This window comes from Impatiens glandulifera, chromosome 7 (genome assembly GCF_907164915.1).
Source record: "Impatiens glandulifera chromosome 7, dImpGla2.1, whole genome shotgun sequence".
NCBI classification, from domain to species: Eukaryota; Viridiplantae; Streptophyta; class Magnoliopsida; order Ericales; family Balsaminaceae; genus Impatiens; species Impatiens glandulifera.
In genome coordinates, this window is record NC_061868.1 from 50,619,808 (window position 1) to 50,644,424 (window position 24,617).

A 24,617-nucleotide genomic window follows, 5' to 3' on the forward strand; every position below is an offset into this window, starting at 1 on the left:
GCGCCTCACGTCTCTCTCTCTCTCTCCTCTCACGTTATGTTTGGAATTGGATTAATGATTACGAGTGTTCAAACTTCAAAGACGACCATTAATAATAATAAGATCAGAATAAAAACTAATTATTTATATATTTATTATAAAAAGAGAGTTTGACAATAGAGTCATTGTCAAGTTTAGGCCATCTAACGCAAATTCTTATTAATTATTATTATTATTATAGGGTTTATTCTATTTTTAATTTATTATTATTATTATAAAATTAATTAATAATTCCTATACACTTAAAAAACAAGCATGCCCTTTCTATAATTTTTGGTTATATTCTAGCTTAACTGACATAACCAAAAAAAAAAAAAAAAAAAAGAATGGCCAGCCTAGCGTAGCCTTATCTTGTTTTCCCTGAAAAGAAAAGAAGAGAAAAGAAGAGAAGAAACAACAACACTCTCATCATAAGTTTGAGCTCTCTGAAGAAACAAACTAGCTAGCTAGCATGGAGGCTGCTGCTTCTTCTTCAAAAGCTTTTCTTCTTCTTCTTCTTGTCCCTTCATCCCAACCAATTTCCTCATCATCATCATCACTTGTTCATAATTGTAAGCTCTCAACTCAGAAACATCAACAACAGTTGCTGACCAATATCAGATGCACCAACTCCTCCAATGCATCATCATCCTTTGACTCGGATGGATTCCCAATCCTGGGACGGGAAGCTCAGACGACCATTCCCGAGGACAAGTTTCCGATTGAAAAGCGACGGAGATCGGAGATAGTTAGAGAAAGAAAGTCAAGGGTGGGTGGCCAGCTGGTGAAGAAGGAACCGCCAAATTTCGAGATAGGGTGGAAGAGGACTAAAGAGATCCCAATGGAGGTGCCAACAGGGTATGTGATAAAGGATTTCTTGGAGAAGCTGGTGGGGCTCATGGATATGGAGTTTGGCTCAACACAACTGTTGGCAAAGACTGGAGAGATCGTGGCCGAGAGGGTGAGGGAGGAAGCTGAGCTGTTGCTCGAGGAAGGTAAAGTCGAAGAAAGAATGGTCACCGAGCTTTTTAGGGTCTTGAAGCTTATGGAGATGGACTTGACCATGCTCAAGGCTTCTGTCAAGGAAACTACCTTGTCTCAAAGACTTCAACAGGCCAAGGCTCGCTGCAGGCAAGCTATTCTTGTAGCCAACTCTTTTTGATTATTATTACTATTACTATTTCAATTTATAAATAATAACAGACAAACAAACAATCTTAAGTTAACTTTCTCTTCTTCTTTTTTATTCAAAGTGTCCATCACCCTATACTACCTTCTCTTTCTTCTTCTTCATCTTCTTCTTCTTCTTCTTCTTCTTTGTGTCCATCACATTCCCTCGCAATGATGCCGCTTCTTTCTTCTTTGTGAATTTGGGATTGATGCCGCCACCCCCCTCTTCGCAGCATGCTGCTTCTTCTTTATTCTTCTCCTCCTCCTCCTTCGATATTGTGGTGGTGGTATTGTTACTAAAAGTTTTTTGACATGCAATAATTACTTGACGAACATGCGGATCATCTTTTCGTACCCCCTTTAGAATTTCTTCTGCGGCCTTCTGGTCGCCTGAAGCCAGAAGGGCTTGATACATCCTGAGCATTACAATCTTAAACATATCAGAAAACAGGGAACAACAACCAATACAGTAGGTGGTGTGGTGTGGTGTGGTGTGTGGAAATAAAGGATCTCATATCTCAAGTGTGTGAGAAATATATATTATAACACAACTACTTGCCTTAAGAAACTTAAGATGTTGTAAGGAAGACCAGCTTTTGGGTACTCTTTCCATATTAAGTGACATGCATTCAAATCCTTTGCCCTGGCGCAAGCAGTAAGAAGAAAGTCCAGGCCTTTTCTGGAAGGTTCAATCCCGACTTTCTCCTTTATAGCTTTAAGTAAATCAATGCCAAATTGTACATCTACTGCCTCTGCTTCCGCAATTACACAGAAGGACTGCACCACGAATACTCATTTTTCATTAAATCAAATCAATGTGGTGGACCAAGTATTTGCATTCAATCAAAATCTTTTTATTGATGATGATGACTCCTCATCAAACCACAGCACAAAAAAAAATCTTCAATATAGTCAGTAGACTTTCATTAAGATAAGGTAGATAAAATAATACCTCATCGAAAAGAACTTGCAAAGCAATTTCATCGTGGATCTTTTCCTTGAACTGTTTCAGTAAATCAACCACCATACTGAGACAAAGAAACAGCTAAGGTCTGTCAGCAATCCATCAGCTAGATAAAAAGACTTTCATGACAGACAAGAATAGAGATGGAAAACCTAAAAATTATATCAGAATACAACTCATCTACCTAAGCTCTTTGCATTGAACACAACGCAATATGACTCTCCAGCAACCTTCTGTCCAGTAAATTGGATCATTTAAATCCTCAAGAAGCTGAAGCATCATCTTCAAGTATCCTTCTCTTTCTTGGAGATGCTCCTACAGAATCCATTAAAAGTCACTTGGTCTCTATGCAATATCCGGAAATTACTACTCCCTTCATTCCCATTTTAGGCAATAGAGAAACTCATCCCATCACATTTATTTATTGTAGCAAAGGAGATTCTTTATATATTTAATAGATTGACTATTACTAAGAATGCTTACAAATTATAGGCAATATTAGAAGACACTAAATAAATGAAAAACAACTACATAGATAAACATAACCTAATAAACAAGGATGCTACAAAATTATAGACAATATTAGACACTGAGTGTCCTATTTTCTTCTTTTTATCTACTTTTGTTAGGACACACTTAAATACTTTTACTGATAACAGTTCTAACTGCATTTTGTTCTGCAAAACTTCACAACTACACGTAATACCGTGTAAGATAACATAAAACGAGAGTAGTTTGAAGTGCGAGACTTACAATAAGACAAACAATTGTCTTAGGTTCCAGGATGCAGTTGGCTTCTTTGACTTCCTCAAATAAGGCAATAGCATCAGAAATTCTACCACGTGAAGCCAAAGAAGACACAAGCACACTTTTAAGCTCATTAAGGCTCTTTACGGGTATGTCTTTGGATAGTACTACCTGCACTAGTTAAATGTTAAAAGTCTGGACCAAATTGACTATGCAGGACAAACAGGGACTAAACTCAAAAAGTTAATTATTTTCTGTATAGAACTCAAGGATAGGAAAATAAAATATTAAATAACTTGAGTGTTGGTTGAGGAATGAATTTCTACTGGTAAGTAAGAGTGGAAAAGATGTGCACAGACATCATCATCTATATAAAAAGAACTGGGGACCTTTGTGAAAGTCAAAGAACTGGGACCTTTGTGAAAGTCAAGATAACTTTTAAACTCATTCCATCAGGCTGTTATGAAAAGAAAAGAAAAAAACTGGAAATGAATAAGATGCCCATGCAAGTTTTCCTGTGGATTAGCCAGACATTGTAAGAATTTGATAGTCATGGAACAACATAGAACATTTATGAAAAGAGGTGATTGGTTACATATATTTTGATATAACTCTGCACAATAAAATATGTGGGGTTTTTTGGTATGACCAATAGCATTTTCATTAAATAGAAAATTAAGGGAAAACTCATTAAAGCTACCGTCAACGTAAAGATAGTGTTAGACAATAGAAATGATTGCAACCAACAAAAAATTGACATCCACATGTTAAGTAAGATCCAGAAAATAGGGGTCAAGGAAAAGAAAGAGGCAATAACATTTTCATTAATACAAAACAGAATACTTGCGCGAAACTAGTATCACCAAAAGATTGTATAATTCAGTGATATATCACAGCCAATACTCAAAACTAGTACTACTTGGCAGTATTTTTATAAATTAATCCACATATATTTACAAAATTAAGAAATATGGCAAGCTTTGCACCTATATAACTGATGATGAATTATTTTTTATTTTTTATTGATGTCTGGAATCATCTAGAGATCTATCATATAAATATACATTTTTTAAACCCTTCCACCATAAAGAAAATCTAAATCATTTGTATGCATTGATATATCCATAATTTCAGCTTCTGATACACCATATTTATCATTCCTTAACTTTGGTACAAGACTTCTTTTTCCTCGCACACTCAATGTTACACATGTCATGGTAAAAGCAATTTAACAATTACTGATAAAAGGTCCTTCGTGTGTCTGATAAAAGGTCCTTCATGTGTCTGATAAAAGAAGCTCAGGCTTCACCAGTATGCAAGTTTATGGAAAGGAAAAATTGAAGCAACATAGAAGAAATTGAGTGAGAAAGAATTGCAAGACAAGTGGAACACACACCTGTTTTGCCTTATCGAACTGTCCACAAGCAGCATACGCATATATAAGAGACATCAGCACATGCTTTGTTACTTGAACTCCGGATCTCTCAAGTTCTTCGTGATACTACCAAATCACCCAACACAATCTCTAAGAACAGCAATATATAGTATTCTGCCTTTTGGCGATAAATAATTGGCAGAGAAGAGAAATCATCAATATCCCCAAAGCAATTAATGGAAAAGTCATAAAGCCAAGAGAAGGTTAAGCCCATGGAACCCTGCATAAGGAATGGAATTCTCACCAACCCCATTCATAAACCTACTACATATAAGTAAACTATTTACTACAAAAGCTAATACAGCTAATACAGCTGAATCAAAGTCCATAAGAAAGGGTGATGATTATAGATTTTTGACAAATCAACCATAATCACATACCTTAACAATGTCTTCTTCACAGTCACAATTTGCTATGAGATAGCTGAAGGTTTGTGAATCCGGATTTACATCTGCGTCTTTCATGTGTTTAAGAACCCATAGAGCAGATTGCATGTTTTTCTGCATACAGTTTTTAGGGACAAGTAGTAAATAGAAATTGAATGAAGAGCATATCATAAAGTTTTAGACACTAATAAGTAAAGAATGCATGAAGAACACATCATGCACTTATAATAAACAATTAGCAAGAAGAAATGGGATGAAAGAACACATCATACAGCATCAGTGACAAGTAGTAAGTCGAAAAGACAAAACAACGAAAAAAACCATAGGAAAATCCTGAGCTGGTTTCAATGCTTGCTGATTTTTTTATGGCACCTTGAAAACATATAACACAGAAAAAAGAAGAAGAAGAATAAGAAAAGGCATATTGCTGCATAAACAAAAGGCTATTAGATCAAATTACCAATGAGTGTGCCATGCACGCGTACAACTGAATCGGAATGCTGGATTTGAGATTGATGATGTTTCATACATAATAATAATGCTTGAGACCTCAACTTGAATCAAGGTTCTTTCAGAGGGAATCGAACTTGAGAACTCAACCTCTCAAGGATAAATTATTTCACTTGAGCTACCTTGGGTAGGTACATATTGGAATGATAATACTTAAGTTTCCAAAAAGCATTTTATGGCAGAAAAATATTGCAACTAATCTGCCCAAAACAGTCCAATATTGAAATATTTTTCAAAAAGTTACACTAGCTTCCACCATAAGATAAAGAGTGAATATTCACCAATTTATTATAGATGTACATGATCACGTGAATAATTGTCTCCTATTGATACGGGACTCATGACGTTCTAATGTAGATTACAAAAGAAAGTTTTATTCTCATCTATTGATTACAACATTGTTTAATCATAATCATCCCTCTGCTTAGGATGAAGCAGACATAAATCAAAACATCCTGACACATAATTCCACAAGGTTTGAACTATATGTATGAAGAACCTTTATGCCTAAAAAACAGAATCAAAACTAACTAAACAATGACAATGTCATCTTAAATGGAGCAAGAGACTAGATGTCATGAGAAGCTGAAATTTTAGCCGATGATGATTGGAGAAACAAAAACATTCCAACATGTACCAGAGTGACCAAGAAACTAACCTCTCTAAAATATCCTGCCATTATGGCGTTATACATATTAGCAGTGGGAACCAAATTCATTTCCTTCAGATCTTGTATATATCCATAAGCACTCTCAAACTGCATTGAAAGGAAAACTACCCTTGAATAAAAAGTGTTCCTGAAGTGTGAAAATCAAGGAGCCAAACAACACTTACATCTTTCATCCTTGTGCAAAGAGATACCATAATCCTGAATGTCTCATTATTTGGCTTCAATTTATTACGGAGAATCTCTGAATAGATTCGATGGACCTTGGAGATGAAACAGGAGTAAGATAGTTACCAATTACTCAGCGCGAGATAAGTTAACAGATATTATTAGATAACCACAAACTGGTCAAGTGTGCTTCAAAAATTAGTCTGTCTTTGTAAGGGACAGAAAAAAAAAGTATATTTATTGCAGTCACATCTGCAAGTAATTTTGTTAATTTAACTCAGGATTATGGGAAGCTTCCAAGAGCAAGAGAGATGTCTGATCTTATGATATTTCAGTTCGTATATAATGTTATAATAATTATCATGCATGCAGAGAAAACATATAAGACCTTACTCCCCTTAATTCTTTTTATATTTATCCCATATAAAACTATCAACTACCAAATAGAACTGAAAAAATAACGCACCCTACAAGCAATTCAAAAGTACTTACAACTCATGTGCTCACACTTCAAGATTCACACTATTTAGTACAAGCACCATGATTCAATAAATAACGCATTTACGTAAAACAAACATTATCTTGAAAACGACCGTAAATGCAAAAAAAACTAGCTCGTAGAAGGAAGAATCCAAGTATACCAAATTATAATTGCAACTGTCCTCACATGCATGCAAAATGGAATGGAAAGTCTGTAGAGAAATGTTTAGACCAGTTTCACACATGTCTTCTACCATATCCAGAGCCATGTGAACCTGGGGAATATAACAATGATCAGATACTATTTAGAGGAGATAAAAAAAATTACTTCAGCATAACCAATTGAAGGTAATTTCCTATGCATAAGCAAGTTGAGTGCACATGCCTATAATGATTACAATAAAATATTAAGAGTGCCTAGAGACCCATATGGAACCAAAATACAATGGGAAAAATAAACAATGGTGAATTGTAACTTTTCACATACCTCTGACGAATCAATACAAAACTGAATAATCTTCTCACTTAACTCGGGAGAGGGAGACACCTCCAACTTAGCATGCAAATTTCTGATTTTTGAAACTACGGCTTCAACCTTCAATACGAAATTGAACAGTAAAATGTTGATATTCAAGGGGAAGAAGATTGAGTAGTTATGAAGACAGAATGCAATGAAGGTTGATAATAATTATAAATTCAATCCCACAAGTTAGAACTTAATTTTTCTCACTCTGCCTCCATAGGGCATCCTGAACTATCAGAAAGAGTGATGTAGCAGATAGTAGCTCTAGTTGATTGAGCCTCTCATCCTAGCTTGATTTCATTCACTAGACTTGACAATTTATTGCATAGCAAACATACATTTCCTTATCGCAAGAGGGTTAGATGAACAAAGAATCACAATGATCCAGTTTGACTAATCATCTTACAACGGGTATAAAGCTCATCATTTGAATCAAATAACTTTTCAATGCTAGAAAAACAGGTTTATAACCAATTCAAGTCATTAGATCTTCCACCTGTATTTCACCATTCTTTTCAAACTCTTGTATTCTGGTGAGTTAAGCTGGTCAATAGAACTTTGATTCCATGAGTAATTCTTTTATGGAGGAAGAAAATCCATCGACTTCTTATCATCTCAAGTTTGAGAAGTCTCAACCAACCAAAATTGTTTCATCTTTCACATTTGTTTCGCTTATCCAACATTCCTTCAGACCCATATTATGTTTGTTAGCCATAGTTGTAGCTCTCTAAGTTTTTCTTTTTCATTTATCTTTGTTCGTTCTCTTTTGAGTGTATCAGGCTTACAGTACTAAAGAAGGCTAACAGTACTAAAGGAACACGCAATCAATTTCCATAATAAAGAGACCACTCCATACAGATTTGACTTCGAAATTGTGAGCTAAAGCAAAACACATAAACATGATGAAATTCTCCTCACCGTTGAGTTAGGCATGCAAATTGAATAGTGATAGATCATGTTTGTGATTTTTCCAGATTCAGTACCTGTATTGACAAGAGCCATATTTCAGTAGAATGTACATAAGGCTGTGATGAAAGTGGAATCGCTCAATATAAATCATTAGGATCCATTAAATGGTATCCATAGATAATGTTGATACAACACTCAGCATGAACTATGAAGACGGGTCATAATATAATAGAGATCTTGATGCATTGATACACCCATTCATAAGATAATGTTTGATACAACACTCAGCATGAACTATGAAGACAGGTAATAATATAATAGAGATCTTGATGCATTGATACACTCATTCATAAGAAATCAAGGGGATTTACCATGGCTTTTTAATGCTAAAATAACTTTTTCTGCAAAAGGCTCCAACAGTAGCCTTCCCAAGGAATTGAAGACCTTCTCTATGTTCTCTGTCGATGAGAATCTTGATATGTCCACAATTTCTAATAGTTGCAGAATGTCATCCTTCCTGTTGCTTTCACATAATGCCAACAAATAGTTTTCTGCAATATCATATGCATATCAACATTACTCCAAGGAATTATATATAGCCTATTTGGAAACGACATTTTAGAACATTTGTAGTTGTGGCTGGGTTGAGAAAACGGTAATTTATATTGAGAAAGGATAAATTTTCATTTTCTATAAAAGTGTGGTTGAGATAAGGGTCTCAATTTAAGAAACATGTACATTTTCATTTCGTACAAAAGTATTGTTGGTTTTGTGGTTGATGGGGGTGATCCAATTGGTATACGCCAACTTAAAAAATGAAAAAATAGCTCGAAATGTATTCAACTCGTAAATCGTTATGCCAAAACAGCTAATGGTGAAGTTAAAAGGCAGAGGAATTACATGGTGAAGTTAAAATGCCTTGATAAAATTTGAAAGATGCATGTTCCTATGATACAATTAAAACCCCAGACTCATCCGGACTTGTAGAATTTTCTTTATTCTTGGAATTTCAAGTGATGCATTAGGAGAACCTGAATCTATACTACTTCAACCCTGCTTCAACTTCTCACTGTTCAGGTTTAGGTGAAAGAACAACAATGTAACATATCCTAGATGTATTGAATCCTATTAGCAAAAGCAGAGGCAAATGACTTCAGATTGCATCTATATTTAAAAGGATGCATCAGTTTGGATTTGAAATCCTTAATCTAGATGTTCCAACAAACATGTTATTAGTTCATCTCAGAATGAGATCTCCAGATAAATCTAATAAAAGTTCGTTTTGCATGGTGGACTGGCAGATGTGAGAAAAATAGAGGAACCTGACTTGTTTTAAACATTTGTAGAGCATAAATTAGTGTCGGAGTCTTATATGGCTTCAGGATTCTCACATGTGTATGCATATTTCATTTTTAACAAAATACAAGAAAAATTAGCACATGCCTATAAATGTAAGGTTAAATTCAAATGGGTATGGAGAAGCATAATCACAAACTGATTCTAAGGACAATGTCAGCACCTTTTCAATGTTTTGCTTTGCCAATAATAGTTTGATAAGAATACATACCATCGCTCATTCGCTCGTATGAAACTCACCCCTAGACAATGAAGTTAAAATTTGAAGCGACAGAAAAAGAAGGGAGCAATGCAATCAACGGGTTTATAGGATAAATCTCTACATTAATATACTAACCTTTGAGACTGAAGTGGTCATTACAGTGAAAAACTGTCATATTGTCAAAAAGTCCCCGTACCTTGTCATCATTATCAACTCTAATCCAAAGCAACATCTCATAGTAACCTAATCTTGCAACTGATTCTGGGTTGTTATCAATGATAAATGCACGAAAGAATTCAAAATCTTGCACCATCTCCAAGTCAATCAGAAACATAAGGAAGGGACCATATGTTTCTTCTTGTAAAAGAAATCCATGTTCCCTCATTGATTCGAGAAGCCGATATGCCTTATGAATCTGTTGTAGGCGAGTTTCTTCACCTTCTGTTTCCCTGGCATTTTCTATGCAAACCCTTATTAATGCATTATACTCTTTTACACCAGTTTCCCGTCCAAGTTTACCAAATACCTTGATTGTAGCATCCGCCCCCAATTTTGTTGCACACATTGTAACCAGCTTGCTCAAACTTCTTTCTTGAGTAGTGCTGTAAATCCATTTCTGCTTTCTACAACGTGAGATCTCCTTCCGATGCATAGAATCTATACTGATTGACGGGCTAGGAAACCATGGTATTTCCAAAACACCTTTAAGTGAGTTTTCTCTTTTGGCCTCATCCTGATCAAAAGATACATTTGAATGCAATGAAGAACCACCTGGATGAAAAATAGAGAGGTTGGGGGAATGAAACAATCAGATTAGATTAGATTAGATTATGTCCTACCAGACCTTCAACCTAAACATGATGTGAGGGAATTTGTTATAAGTGTGCACAATGAAAGCTGTTGGTAGAAAAGTCTAGTGTACTCAAAATTCAGAAGATAATTCTTCTGTTTGACTATTTTCATCAGATAGATAGAAGAAGAAGATATTAATTCTTCTTTTGCAAGTACAGTAGAGAGAAAGCGTGTGTACCACATAGAATGGAAGATATTTGGTTTGACAGGTGCCTCCTTCCATAATCTGAAACAATAGTGGGAAAAATGGAGGCAGATGTCAAAATGTAACCACTACTACTACTAGTGTAAAAGGTCACTCTCTCACACTTGTCTAACTAGCATGTTGGGATTATTTCCCCATCACTCGGCCAAGAATGAAAAATGCGCACCTAAAGCAGACTCTGCCTCCAATTTCAAAATTTCAGCTGCAAAATGAGCCGTAGATTCAGTTGAAGATGAAAGCTTGTTTGTTCGCGGACGTCCCTTGGAAAACTTAGATGAATAATTAGGTGACGCAGAGTTGGAGGAAGTTCCAAGAGAGGACACGGCCTGTTTTAAGGTTTCGTTGTCGGTTGAGGCGGAGGAAGGGGGCTTCGAACCGGCGACTCTGCTGCCGGAGCAGAAAAGCGAGCTCAGGCTCCTCGCTTTGGAGCCAGACATTTGGCTGCCGGTCGTGTTCGTGGTTGTTGTGGTGAAGAGAAACCAACAATGGCGAGTTTTGTTTGGGCCTCCTCCGGTTTGTTAAGTAACTTAAGTTTTCATAAAATATTTATTTGCTATATCTTTTACTCAATAAAATAAAATAAATAATCATCAATAAATTCATTTAAATATTAAACATTTTTTTATACATACATCCAAACAAGTCTTATACTGGTAATTAAAAGAAAAATAACATATAAAAAATCAAATATTTAAGTAAACTCTAAAGACAAATTCATTTAAATTCAATAATAACGAGGGACGAAGGAAGGAGAGTAAGCCGAACAAACCTGAAATTTTGAACAACAATCACATTTATCTTTGTCCGAGGGTTAATAACTAACGCCGAAAAAAGTCCAGTTTAATGATAACTGACTATATAAAAATATGGTCAAAATAGCGAAAAACACATTAAAATTGTTAGAAAATATATGTAAAAGACTTTTCACACGAAAGATTATTTCTAAAAACTCCTTAAAAGATAAATAAAAAAGAACTCAATATCTGACATAATCATCTCATTTGCTAAAAAAAATAAATGAATACGGATTCGAGAAATTTTTTCCAACATAATTGAAGGATACGAGCAATAAATGATCCAAAAAAAATTAAAAGTATTATTCTAATTACAAAAATTCGAGATGACAAATCCAATCCGACTAAATAAATTATCGTACCGAACAAAACACATCACCAACTCAAATCTGAGTTATAGAAAAAAAAACAAAGCATCCTTTAATAAGATTACTTTTCAACTTTTAATAATATTTACGTCTTCAATTGTATATAATTGATGAAAAAGTTACCAAAGTTTTAATTTTAAATAAAGTTTCTTTTTCGATCACAATTCATATACCAAATTACATGTATTCAAAAACTTATTTATATATTTTAATTTAAAATTTACAAAGATAAGATAGAAGGGAGAATATGTAAGTGATAAGAAAAGAAAAAATTATTAATGAAGATAAAAGAAAAAAATAAATATATACTTAGTCAGCAAGTCTAATCAGTGTTACACGTGTAGTTCGCTGCCCCATTCGCGGTTAGTTCGATACTAGTCATAAAGGTAATGTATTGATCCATTAAGAAAATGGCACGTGTACAAAGAGAAAAAAAATCAACAAATAAGGGAAGTCATGTTTCACTTTTGTTGACACGTGTCACTTCATGAGTGCAATATGTCACGGGCTCAGTCTTTTCACTGACGATCCGTGCGGCACTAGTTACGATCTTCGCAAGAATAGTCAGCCTTACTCGACGCAGCACTCGGCGTTTAATAGAATTGACACAAGAATTCTAGAGAGAGAGTAACTCTTACAAAAAAACAGTATTATATTACTCGAATACTTGGTGATTTACAATGTAATACTTCACAACTATTTATAGGACTAATTCTAGCTGTTACATTGATTGTGCACTAATTTAGGGATTTCTTATAATTATCAATCAAGGACATTCCTAATTAAGGACATTCCTTTTATATGTCAATTAGTGATGCACTAATCAAGGAATTCCTTTTAACTCTCAATTAGGTGCGCTAATCAAGAACCTTCCTTCCAGTCTAGAATCTTCCTTAGGTTGAGCTTAAGAGGGCTCAAGTCTCCTCCTCTTCTTGGGCCAGGAGGATTGGGTCGTGACATACTCCTTAAGCCTCCTCTTCCTGGGCCAGGAAGATTGGGCTGTGACATTCTCCCCCACTCAATCTGGCGACGTCCTCGTCGCTTCCTCCTTGTAGGCTTGAATGATGTCTTCACATGAGATAAAAATTTTGAGCGACGTGCTGGCTTTCTAACCCGTTTCTTCTCTAAGAAAGGGCTTTCGTATTGCCTCACAAGCCCCTTATGAATTTTGGAAGATTGTCTCTCTTGATGGAGGAGAAGTTTTACTATCACTCGGTTTCCTCCGAACTCCAAGTGTCTTCTCTTCTTTTCCTCCCATTTCTTCATTCTTTTGGCGGTCTTGGCTATTTCGCACTACTCTTTCTTGAATGGAAACTCCTTTGGTTGCCTCTTAAATTCATCCAATTTGGGAGGTTTAATGCGATAAAGAACCGTCGCCGATGGTTTAGTACATTTGACTAACTCTTCTCTGTGATCCACCTCTCTCTTGTGGTGGGATTTCTCTGATAATCCAGTGGGTATTACATCATGACCTTTCTCTAGGACAGTTGTAACTTCTGAATGTATCTTCTCTTTAGACGCAGTTTTCTCATCTTCTTTCACAGTGACAAAAGATGATGGGTAGGTGTCCTCCGCACCTTTTGAGAGTTGCATGGCAGATAGGTGCCTAATTTCTCTTATGTCCTCTCTTGTTATAGGTATTGTGCGAGTATTACATTGCTCTAGAATGTACACTATATTGGCAGAAGGGAGTAGGATGGCATTTACCTTGTCTAGAAACTCTATGCCGAGAACCATTTTGTAGTCATCCATGTCGATAATAGAGAAATCCAGAAGGCCGGTCCACTCCCCCAAGTTGATCTTTACATTACGAGCAACTCCATAAGTCGCACTTGGTGCCGAGTTGACTGCTTTAAGCCACCCTTTCTCTTTAGTGTACTTAATCCCCAGTCTTCTCGCCTCCTTTACCTCTAGAAAATTGTTGTTGGCTCCCGTATCCAACAAAGCTTTAACCATGTGGTTTCTTACTCTAGTTTCCACAAATAGTCGTCTTTTCTTCGCGGACTTTGACTTATCAAACTTTGCTGTAACGCTACTAAGTAGGTTTAACGACCCCAATCGAGCTTCATCGTGAATGCGTTCTTGCTCATCCATCAATGTTGATAGTTTGTTCTTCATTGGGCACTCTCTTGCTTTGTGCGTCCCTTCACAAAAGAAACACTTTATCCGGGGTTTCTCTCCACGTTTCTCGTCCCGATCTTCTTTACCATTGTATTTGATAAACTTAACTGGGTCTTCATTGTTATGGAGATGGTCTCTCCACCATTTTCCCCATTGTCATTCCTCTCACAGGTTGACTTTGGTTTCTCTTGCCTTCACATCTCGACAAGAGATTCAGCCACGGCAATTGCGGAGCTTAGATCTTGGACACTACGTCGTTCCAATTCCAACTTCGCCCACATTTGTAGACCATCAGTGAAGGCAAACAAGGTTTCGTCGTCTGAGTAGTTAGGATCTCAAGAAGAGTAGCGATGAACTCCTTGACATACTCTTTGATACTCCCTCTTTGTGAGAGTCGCCGCAACTTGGCCCTTGCTTCTCGAATAGCGTTTTCATGATAGAACTGTCTCTTGAGTTCCTCCTTGAATTCACCCCAGGTATTGATAGAACATGTACCTTTTTCAATGTCGCTACTTCTTCGCCTCCACCACAGCATCGCGGTGTCTTCCAGGTATGTCGTGGCAGTATCTATCTTTCTCGTCTCTTCTACTAGGCCAAGTGCTTTGAAATACTGAACCAGACTCCATAGGAAGTTGTCGATCTCTTTCGCATTCCTCTCGCCTAAATACGCTTTAGGCCTTGGAACGTCTATCCTTATTGGATTGGGGACTCCTATAGGCGCGCGCCCGCACTCTTGCGCCACCGCCTTCTTGAGTAACGTCACATCCTCTTCGGTAGCTTGTAACTTAGAAATCATTACCTCGAGTTTCTCAGTCAAGGTCCTGATTTCACCAAGGAGGGTCTGCTCCACGATCTGAGCTTGCTCTTGACACTTGGACAAGCCTTCATTCAGGGCACCTTGCATTCCTCCTCGGAGCTCGTCTCTTTTCTTCTCAAGCTCGGCAATGCGTCCCTCTAGGTCCCCGTCATTATCTTGTCCGTACGCCACGGTGAGTTCTACCTTCTCCAACCTGGCGATAATGTCAACGATATCATCTCTTGATCTTTCTCTTTCTTTGGTAGCTTTGGTTCCTCCCGCTTGAACTTTGCGAGAGTTCCTACCATCTTCTCTGGTCCCGTGGGGAAGATTCTCTACTTCGTCCACGACCTTTAAAGTTTCTTCCGATCTTCTCGTCATTTCAGCTCTGATACCAATTGTCACGGGCTCAGTCTTTTCACTAATGATCCGTGCGGCACTAATTACGATCTTCGCAAGAACGAGTAACTAGTTAGCCTTACTCGACGCAACACTCGGCGTTTAATAGAATTGACACAAGAATTCTAGAGAGAGAGTAACTCTTACAAAAAAACAATATTATATTACTCGAATACTTGATGATTTACAATGTAATACTTCACAGATATTTATAGGACTAATTCTAGCTGTTACATTGATTGTGCACTAATTTAGGGATTCCTTATAATTATCAATCAAAGACATTTCTAATTAAGGACATTTCTTTTATATGTTAATTAGTGATGCACTAATCAAGGAATTCATTTTAACTCTCAATTAGGTACGCTAATCAAGGACCTTCCTTCCAGTCTAGAATCTTCCTTGGGTTGAGCTTAAGAGGGCTCAAGCCTCCTTCTCTTCTTGGGCCAGGAGGATTGGGTCGTGACATACTCCTTAAGCCTCCTCTTCCTGGGTCAGGAAGATAGGGCTGTGACAAATAGTATGGATAGCATTGAATTAACCATCATTCGTTACAAATCTTTCACTCCCCTATCATTACTCATATTTTATATTTAAAAGCAAATGAATAATTAAAAAAATATATAATTATACTTTAAACAAAATAATTAAAAATCACACTATATTATGCTTGTAAATTTATTTTTATAACGGAAAAGAAACAAAAAGTTTTATTTTTTATTTATAATTTTTTATTTTTTATTTTTTATTTATAAATTATTAATCTCACCCACTCTTGACGATAGTCATATTAAAAAAAAATTAAAAAAATTATTTGACTGTTTTGCCTTTTTCTCTCTATGAGCAGAAAAGATGCTCTCTTACGGAACTCTCATGTTTCCCTAACAGAGAAGGGCTCTGTTCCCGAACTTTTTCATAAGAATAATATTGGCTTCTCTTGCCTAACTGAGTAAATAAAATGTTTTTCTACTGATTGGCTGATTAAATAAATCATGGGGACGAACAAAATGCTCATCTTGCCTGTCTGCCTGAGTACCTTAATCATGGATGGGGATGACAGACAAAAAAAAAAAAAAAACAAGTTTACTGGAATTGTAGGAAATAAAATGTTTCTACTGATTGATTATTGGCTGACTAATTAATCCTCCATTTCTAGCTTAATTAGCTAGCTATTTGCTTTTGAATCTGATTGATTAATATCATCAAGAGTTCTTCCCCAGTTCAACTTTTTTTTTCACCAGTCTGACCGTATTGTGAAGGATCGAATCCAATATGCCAGCAACCTGCAGATCGATCGAGACACACACAAAACTAATATCATAATCAAAAGAATGAAGTCTAAGTTAAAACTAAACATATATATATATATATATATATAATATATTTTATTTTTCTGTTTTTCATTTTGATCAACCAATTGGGGAACGGGGATAATATATTATTAATGGAAAGTCATAATTTGTTTGTATAAATAATTTAAAAGTGGCATGCATGGAAAGATCACTAACCGTGAAAACGCCTCCTATAATTGCACATATGTTGGTGAGGAAGTGTGAAAAAGATTTACGGTTTTCTGTTATCAATACCTAAAGTTGGAGGAGACTGTAGTAATTAGAATACAGCTGCAGTAATACATATATATATATATATATATATATATATATATATATATATATATATATATATATATATATATATATATATATATATATATATATTGATGTTGTCATAGTCGATGATCTGGTGGTACCTGCATGGGAGATGGATCAAAATGGAATTTTACAACCGGAACTTGAGGACTGTGTACTAAGCTGCTGTGAGCAGTGTACTCGTATTCTTCAATCATTGAATCCTCCCCCCCCATATTGATTATATCTGTGTGTCACCACCTCTGTCTTCACAACTTGAATGTAATGCTCAATCTGCATTGCATGCATTTACACAAAAACCCAACCTTCTTTTAATAATATTTAATTAGTGCAATTACTCAAAATATCACATGATGTCACCAATTGTTTTTTTTTTTGCCATAGAGCACGCTGCCTGCTGTTGCTCCTCCTACGGGAATGATATTCAGACTTAAATAAGAGAATCTTACTTACAGTCACATTTGCTTTTGAATCACCCGTGTGAGTGATATATTCCTTGCCATTAAATCTCTCGCGTCTTTTTCCCAAATAAGGTAGCCACTTTTTTAAGTTACTAATCACTGGAGCAGAGATCTTTTTGCCAAATATTAAATAGGTAAAGACATGAGACATGTTCATCCGAGATGAGTCAAAAGAATGGGCTTTCGAACGAGCTGCAATTACAAGGTTGCCTGGAACCTGCAATGTATATAACAGCCCTTTGGGTGAAATAAGTAGCCAAAAATAGTATTTTAACAACAACAAGTTTCTTTCTGAGACTCAAAGGTGTTGATCAGATTGATATCAAAACTGCATAAGGAAAAAAAAGAAAAAGAGAGGGGGGTGGGGCACCTTTTTAACACGCACCGAGCCTTCAATTCTACACCCCCCAGTTAATGGTGCAGGCCTTCTAGCTTCGTCTAAGGTGCTAGGTTTCCCTTCCAGAGCTTTCTGGGGAGACCCCAAAGGAATAAGCTGAACCAAGTTTTCCATTGCCTGAACGAAACAGAATTGCAGGACAACATCATGTTTGCTGATCATCAATCAGAAGTGGAAAATAAAAGTTAATTGAGTGAACCCTCAAATATCTCACATTGACCAGGCTCTCAGTATCTCGGTCTCCATAGTATGATTCGTGCTCATGGTGTCCATGGTCCTCCCTATGACACAAAAGACCATCACCACTCACCAGATATGTTTGTACCAACAAAATAATAGCAAAAAGATTATAAATTTAAAATAAATATGCGGAGAAGGTGAGCACAAGTGCTCCCTGGATTAAGCTGCATTACATTAGCAAAAAATCTGTATAAAACTAGTACGATCAGGCTATTTGTGTCCTAGATAGTAACAATTTGTATCCAAACCAAAAGTTGGTTTCAATATCAGTTCCTTTTTTACCAAATGCTGATCTCTAAAGTTCTCAATTCAATAGGAAAAAAGATTTAAAAAATTCAGAGTGAGGTGACATGTGAGATATTAAACAATAATAGAAATACTGAAACCTTTGTTTCAATTTTATTGTTGAAAACTGAATGCACTTTCTGTTCACAACTTTATAATGCTACAAAATTTGACCTTCCGTCCAAAAAAAAAACTGAAACATGGTCTGTTGACTCTGTCCCATACAGGCATGTTAGTTTCAATGCTAGAGAAGTGATTTTGCGATTTTTGCAAAGACAGATGGTCATTAATGTTATGCACATATTGCAAACAGAATTTATGGAAGTATTCTATAATAAAGGGAGTACTGATTTTACCTAACATCGTTTCCTTTGCGGAAAATTCTAATGGATGGGTACCCTTGAACGTGATGCCTGACAAAATTATCAAAGGAAACATGAGAATTGAAGTAAATAAACACTAGCAATCTACAAGCATAAAATACAAGAGTTAAGAAGGATATAGTGCGTGTCCCCAGATGTCTATAATCTCTAGGCTAAAGAAGTTCCATGACAGTTCATCAACAGGGATATGCAAGAAATATTGTGTGTTTAAGCAAGTTACTAGGCCTATAACATTAAAGTAATGCCCTGAATGCAGTTATTGGATAGATATAAGTCCTTCAGTGACAAGCAGCATGAGTGAGTAAGACCACACTAAGATGGGAAGGAAGATCCAACAACAAATTCTAGTTATATTAAAATAAAGTTTAAATGAAATTCTGAAGAGCCAGACCTGGCACACCCAGACTGCCAAATAAGCAATTTGATCAGGATATAGACCAACTTACCAATTATGCAACAGTTAAGGGAATGTATATTCTGGAGAGAATGATAATTCATGTAACCTAATGTTTAGAAAAAAAAAATACTAAGATATGCTCCTTCTAGGATATATGTTGAATGATCTGCCGAAAGTTCATAACCTGCCAAGGGAAGGTAGAGCGGTGTCTCAATTGGCATACCTTCTGCAAAATTCAATATCTTCAGTGCAATCAACCCTCCCCATAAGTATGCGGCCATCCCTTTCTGGTTCATACCTGCACAAGTTTGAATCAGATATAGAACTGCATAGACTTTCATTTAGTGTAACCCTGATAAAGGATCTGTAGGAAAAAAATTAATACGTTACTGAACCTCTCATGTATTATTTTGGCTGTTTTTTCCCACGACGGTTTCTGAGGAAGAAAATGGAACAAATGAATAGCAGTTAATTCATAGGGAAGGCGTATTGTGTAATTCTCAGAATGGAGATTACTAATGAGTTGGAAATAGCTGAAAGGATGAATTAGTGAAGACTCTCTACAAAATGTTTTTAGAGATAGTGGCAATATGGAATTCAATAACAATTTTCTAGCAAATAGGAAACTAAACTGGCCAAGGTAAACAAGCTCAACCCAGCAAATATAAAAATAAAAGAATATACCAAGCGGTTGCTCCAGTAACACCAAGGAGCAAAGAAGTTGACGACCAAAATAGGATGCCTGAAGAGAAACATTTGCAACTAATACTATCAGTTGCTACAATAACACTGCATGAATATTAACAAATATCTGAAGCATTCAATGTATCAAAATCTACATTATTCGACCAACCTCTGTGCGAATGTGTACAAATTAGTGCCATTTAAGGGAATGGAACTTTCAGCATTTTCCTCGTCAGCGTCAACATCATCATCATGCTTAACATGTAATAATCAAGATTTAATATTATTAAATTGTGAATGAAGAATTAAGATTTTGGAGTAAAAGTTAAAGTTAGGATAAAAGGGGGGTTGAATACTAATATTAAGTAGAAATGAGGGGGTGGAAATATTTATGTGCCACTTGGCAATCATGCAAAGAAAGATGGGTGCAGGTCTTTCACCCATTTCTCTCTCTTTTGTGAGGATTATCTTCTCATCTATTTTTCTTATTCTTGAACCAACAGCCCTCTCCATCTTCATTTCAATTGAATTTCTTTCTATCTTCTTCAAAGTTAAAGTCTACAAAGTGAGTTACAACGGGAGGAATCACCCAACATCGCTAAGGGAATTTCAGGTAAGTGGATGTATATACATTTGGTCTTTAGGGCTCTACATTTAAGAGTACTAAGGTTAATTTGGTCGAGGTAAGTGGCAAGTAGTTTTAACGTTAGATGATTTTTATGTTGTGACTATGTAATGTGAAGAACGACAAGATATATATTAGTATGCGTAAAACCCTTAAGTGTGGGTCAGATTTAGTTGATGCATGTTAGTTTTCTTCCACTTAGTGGATGCATGTTATGTTTCTTCCACTAAGAAACTTAGTGGATGCATGTTATGTTTCTTCCGCTAGTCGGATGCATGTTATGTTATGTATTGCATGTATTTGCTAAAACCCTTAACCTATGTTAAGTAAAAAGTAAAGTAATAACAAGATGTTATCATGATTCATTATGCGCAAGTAAATAGATGTATTTTACTTCGCTTACTTAGCATTAGGCTAATAGTTCAACTTTTGATGTAGGTGAGGATGCTAAATCGCATTCTGATGTTTAAAGTGCAGTCGAAGATAAGTGATCGTGAGGTGATTTTGTGCTTGGCAAGGCTTATAGACCTGTAGAATACGTCAAGTAAATGATTTTGGTAGTTGTCATAGTAATTGACAACTAGATGGAAGTAATATATTTTGGGATTAGATTTTGTAAGAAATAGTAAATCTTGTTATGTTATGGTAGAAAATTGTAAGGCAATTAGAAATATAACTTATGGGAAGTTTGAATGTTTTTACTTTTCTTCTTGAGAAAATTAGAAGATAAGAGTCAAGAGATATAACAAGAACAAGAAAGTTTCATTTCTTTTACAAGTAATATGTACCAAACCTACAGGTTCCTTCCAAATATTTTTATACTAAATGTCGAGTCTCGTGACGATCTTTGGGTCGTTACATAACATCTCTTAAAACTGGCTCATTATAAGACTCATAGCGTGCCGGAATCAAATTCCGGCTAATGGGATACTTTGAAATAGCTTTTGTTATATTCAACCTGTTCTGTGGAGGATAATACAGGAATTCAACAAACTGTTAGAAAAAAAAAAAAAAAAAAAAAGGAAACATCATGAGGAGTGTATGTTTCTCAAACTGTTGGAAACATACATAATGCATCTTAAAACCCCAATGTGTAGTGTAGACCCTAAAGTTAGAGAAAATCATTTCTTTTGTGGAATAAATTCAGATATCACGATGAGCTATATAGGTCAACAACTAAATGAAAATATTAAACAGTTCTAACTTACAGTTCCGAGTTCGTCACTAAGGTCAACAGAGGCAAATTCACATGAAAGGGCTGGGAAACTGCAGAACAATTTAGAACTATTAGCTTACAGAGAGACAAGTTCATGACCAAAACTACATTTCCTTGCTTCAGCCGCAGAACTATAACATGGGGCAGGGTAAATTTTGAAGTAAATTTTTCTGGTTACCAGAAATAAGACCAACCTCACCACGACCTTTCTCATAGAGGAGGTCGAAGAACAAGAAACCCCATTATAAGAATTAGAAAATGTAAACAGTACCTAATATTGAAGTTAATCATGAAAACCTCCCCATCAGCACTCCTGTCAACAACAACAGATGTTGAGGTGCTCATTGTCAGATAATCATTTAGTTCCTGCCCAGAGAAAACAACTGTTCTGTTTATGTATGACATGACAGAGCATTTAAATATTCAATTATTAAGATCAAAATATATTAATTTATAATCGCTGCACAAATAAAAAAAAATAAGCTTGCATTAGAGAAAACTATATATAGAAGTGCATCCCGGGGATTAAAATAGACAAGCAGCATCTTACCATTCCAAACAGAAATACCATTGAAAGGGCAGCGATGATAGACAAAGCAGCACCTGATAATGATGCCTCTGTCAAATCTCTAGGAATTTTCCTATGATGAACAAGAAGAGATTGACTATTATTATTATTATTATTATTATAAGGATGTGAAAAAATAAGCTGAAATATCAGAGATGAGCCAAAAAAAGAAGATATATATATCTTCCAGACCAGAGAGAAATACATTAGGACACGCAGTAGTGACTCAAACTAGTTAATTCGAAACTCATTTGGGCAAGAACTGGACCAGCAAAAAGGATATAAATAACAGAATACATTCGGAGAGCTGTATAGTTTTAACTAATCAAATACATATAAGCAAAGCAAGCGGAGGCATTGGATTGGATTGGATTGGACTGACAGTATTTATTATCTATCGGGAGATCCCTGACGCTTACAGATATTGCTTAAAAGTAAAATTCTGCCAGCTGCCTGCTGGTACTAATTAATAATTTCATGTCATGCCCGCCCTTGGTATAGTATGTACTATGTACGTATATACACGCAAATGCCAGAACGTTGCGTAAAGACGTTACGGAAGGAAGGCGCATAAGTTTATAGAGACGTCGATCATCTATAGACTATAGGCCGCGATAACCATACTTGCGATGGATTAACCGATCGCAAAACTGAACATTAACCGATCTGCAGCAGGAAGAAGAAGATTTTATAGCATGCATCGAGAATTTGGAAATAGGATTGCAACCTGAAAAAATCCACGGATTTGAGCTTGTGTGTGGAGACGACCATGGTTGGTTGGTGCTTGGTGAAGACGAATTTCCAGAGAGAGAAAGAGAGTATAAGCTGAAATCCGTAAAGAGAGATGCAGAAAGGTATTTTAGTTGGGCATGCAAATGACGGTAATGACCGAGTGAAATGAATAGTCTAGTCCAACTTATATTCTTCTTCTTCTTCTTCTGTCACTCAGTTCAGTCAGACTGCTTGCTGCCAAAGAAAACAATTTGACCCAAAATAATAAAAATATTTGTCTACTTTCATTTTTTTATCATTTTTTAATTCATGTAATAAATTTAGTTGGTAAGAAATTTTAATCAAATTCTTAATTAATGTGCCTTCCTATTTTTAATTTAAAACCTATAAGAAATTAGCATGTGTGTGCTGTAAATCTTTTCCAGCACATTTAATACGCTTCTCCAAATGTCACCACCACTACATTAATTAATGCATTTTAACTAGATAAATAGATTTTACTATTGTCAAAATTTTGACAATTTAATCGATTTTACTTTTATTCATATAAAATTACTATTAGTTCAACCTTTTAAAATAAAACAAAATAATCACCCTATATATATATATGCAACATTTCACAACATCAGAGGTGAAAAAGTATGTTTGTACGTTGGAAATAATCTCCTTTTCATTTTTTTTTCAAAAAGTTTATTCAAATGTCTATTAGTGAATTTTTTTAAGAAAACAAAACTACTTGAAGATTTCAATTTTTTTTTAAATATATTTATTTTTCTTCTGTGCAATTTTTTTTAACAATAAGATTAATATTCATTTGGTTAACTTGGATATGAAAAGAAGTGCAAACAACTAGATTAAGTTCATAAATATATTTTTAATTTGTGTTATAAATAAATAAAATTGAATTTAAAGTATTAATTATTCTTAAGTGTGAATATGTGAGTGAAATATATATTGTTTTGAACTCTTAATTGTTTAATATATTATTGAATAAAGCTAGTTTGATGGGATTGTGTTGAGGTTTATATATTAATAAAATATATATTATTAAATTTCCATATAAAAATACATATTAATCACAATAACCCTTATTAAACATTTTTCACTATTTCAATAATTTATAACTAAAATTATTTTAAATTACATATATTAATAAATAACATAAATTTTAATAAAAAAACAAATAATTTACACTTAAAAACCACATTATCTTTAGTTTAAAAGAAACCGAACAATCACTTTTTAATAGTTAATAGCTTTAAGAAAAAATAATTTTGAAATATTTTAATAATTTATATTATATTTATTATTTTAATTAAATTATAAATTATATAGTTTTAATATTCTTATAGACTACCAATTAATTTAAAAGATCTTTTTGATTTAAACATATTTTTAATAATAAATGTTATTATTTTTAATTAGATATTAACTTTTTAAAAATTTATTTGTTTTTGCTTCAAATTATTATTAAATACAGACAATACTTTTATATTCTTAAATATATATTAATTATGAAACGCATTATATTGCAGCTATAAAAATTATTTTTATTTTTATTATTATTATTTTTTTTTATAACTATTAGTTTATTTTTTAAATTTTAAAGAATAGTATTTTGAATGGTTATCATTCTACAATATTATTATTAGATGTAAATTTTAATTATTAAATATATATTTATAACTCCGAAAAACTCTTTTCTCGAAAAGATTTAAGGTTCGAAATTTTTTAACTTTGAGTGTAGAAATATTATTTAATAAAAGATTATTTTAAAAGATTTATAAAAATATATCCCAATATTTTGAAATTATTTATAACAATAATTAATTTTGATCAAATTTCAAATAAATTTTTAGGTTTAAAATAATCAAATTAAAATTTAATTGCAGAAATTATATTTTCAATTA

At 34.7% G+C, this 24,617-nt stretch overlaps 2 protein-coding genes and 1 pseudogene across 2 annotated transcripts; 1 reads left to right on the forward strand and 2 right to left on the reverse strand.

Moving 5' to 3' along the window:
* The first annotated feature begins 490 nt into the window (after nucleotides 1–490).
* Nucleotides 491–1,285, forward strand: LOC124944560. Its single transcript, XM_047484849.1, has one exon. It carries the CDS (start codon nucleotides 491–493, stop codon nucleotides 1,178–1,180), a length of 690 nt encoding a protein of 229 aa, XP_047340805.1. The 3' UTR covers nucleotides 1,181–1,285.
* On the reverse strand, nucleotides 1,231–11,082 carry LOC124944557 (pentatricopeptide repeat-containing protein At4g04790, mitochondrial-like). The gene is made up of 16 exons (XM_047484845.1): nucleotides 10,759–11,082; nucleotides 10,566–10,613; nucleotides 9,671–10,306; nucleotides 8,349–8,528; nucleotides 7,987–8,051; nucleotides 7,033–7,140; nucleotides 6,707–6,820; nucleotides 6,065–6,160; nucleotides 5,889–5,987; nucleotides 4,715–4,834; nucleotides 4,296–4,400; nucleotides 2,906–3,070; nucleotides 2,337–2,467; nucleotides 2,141–2,216; nucleotides 1,748–1,965; nucleotides 1,231–1,604 (listed from the first exon to the last, which is right to left on the reverse strand). The coding sequence occupies exons 1-16, from the start codon at nucleotides 11,027–11,029 to the stop codon at nucleotides 1,283–1,285; spliced, it is 2,754 nt and encodes a 917-aa protein (XP_047340801.1). The 5' UTR covers nucleotides 11,030–11,082; the 3' UTR covers nucleotides 1,231–1,282.
* A 5,064-nt stretch (nucleotides 11,083–16,146) lies between these two features.
* Nucleotides 16,147–22,836, reverse strand: LOC124910207 (annotated as a pseudogene).
* Nucleotides 22,837–24,617: the final 1,781 nt, after the last annotated feature.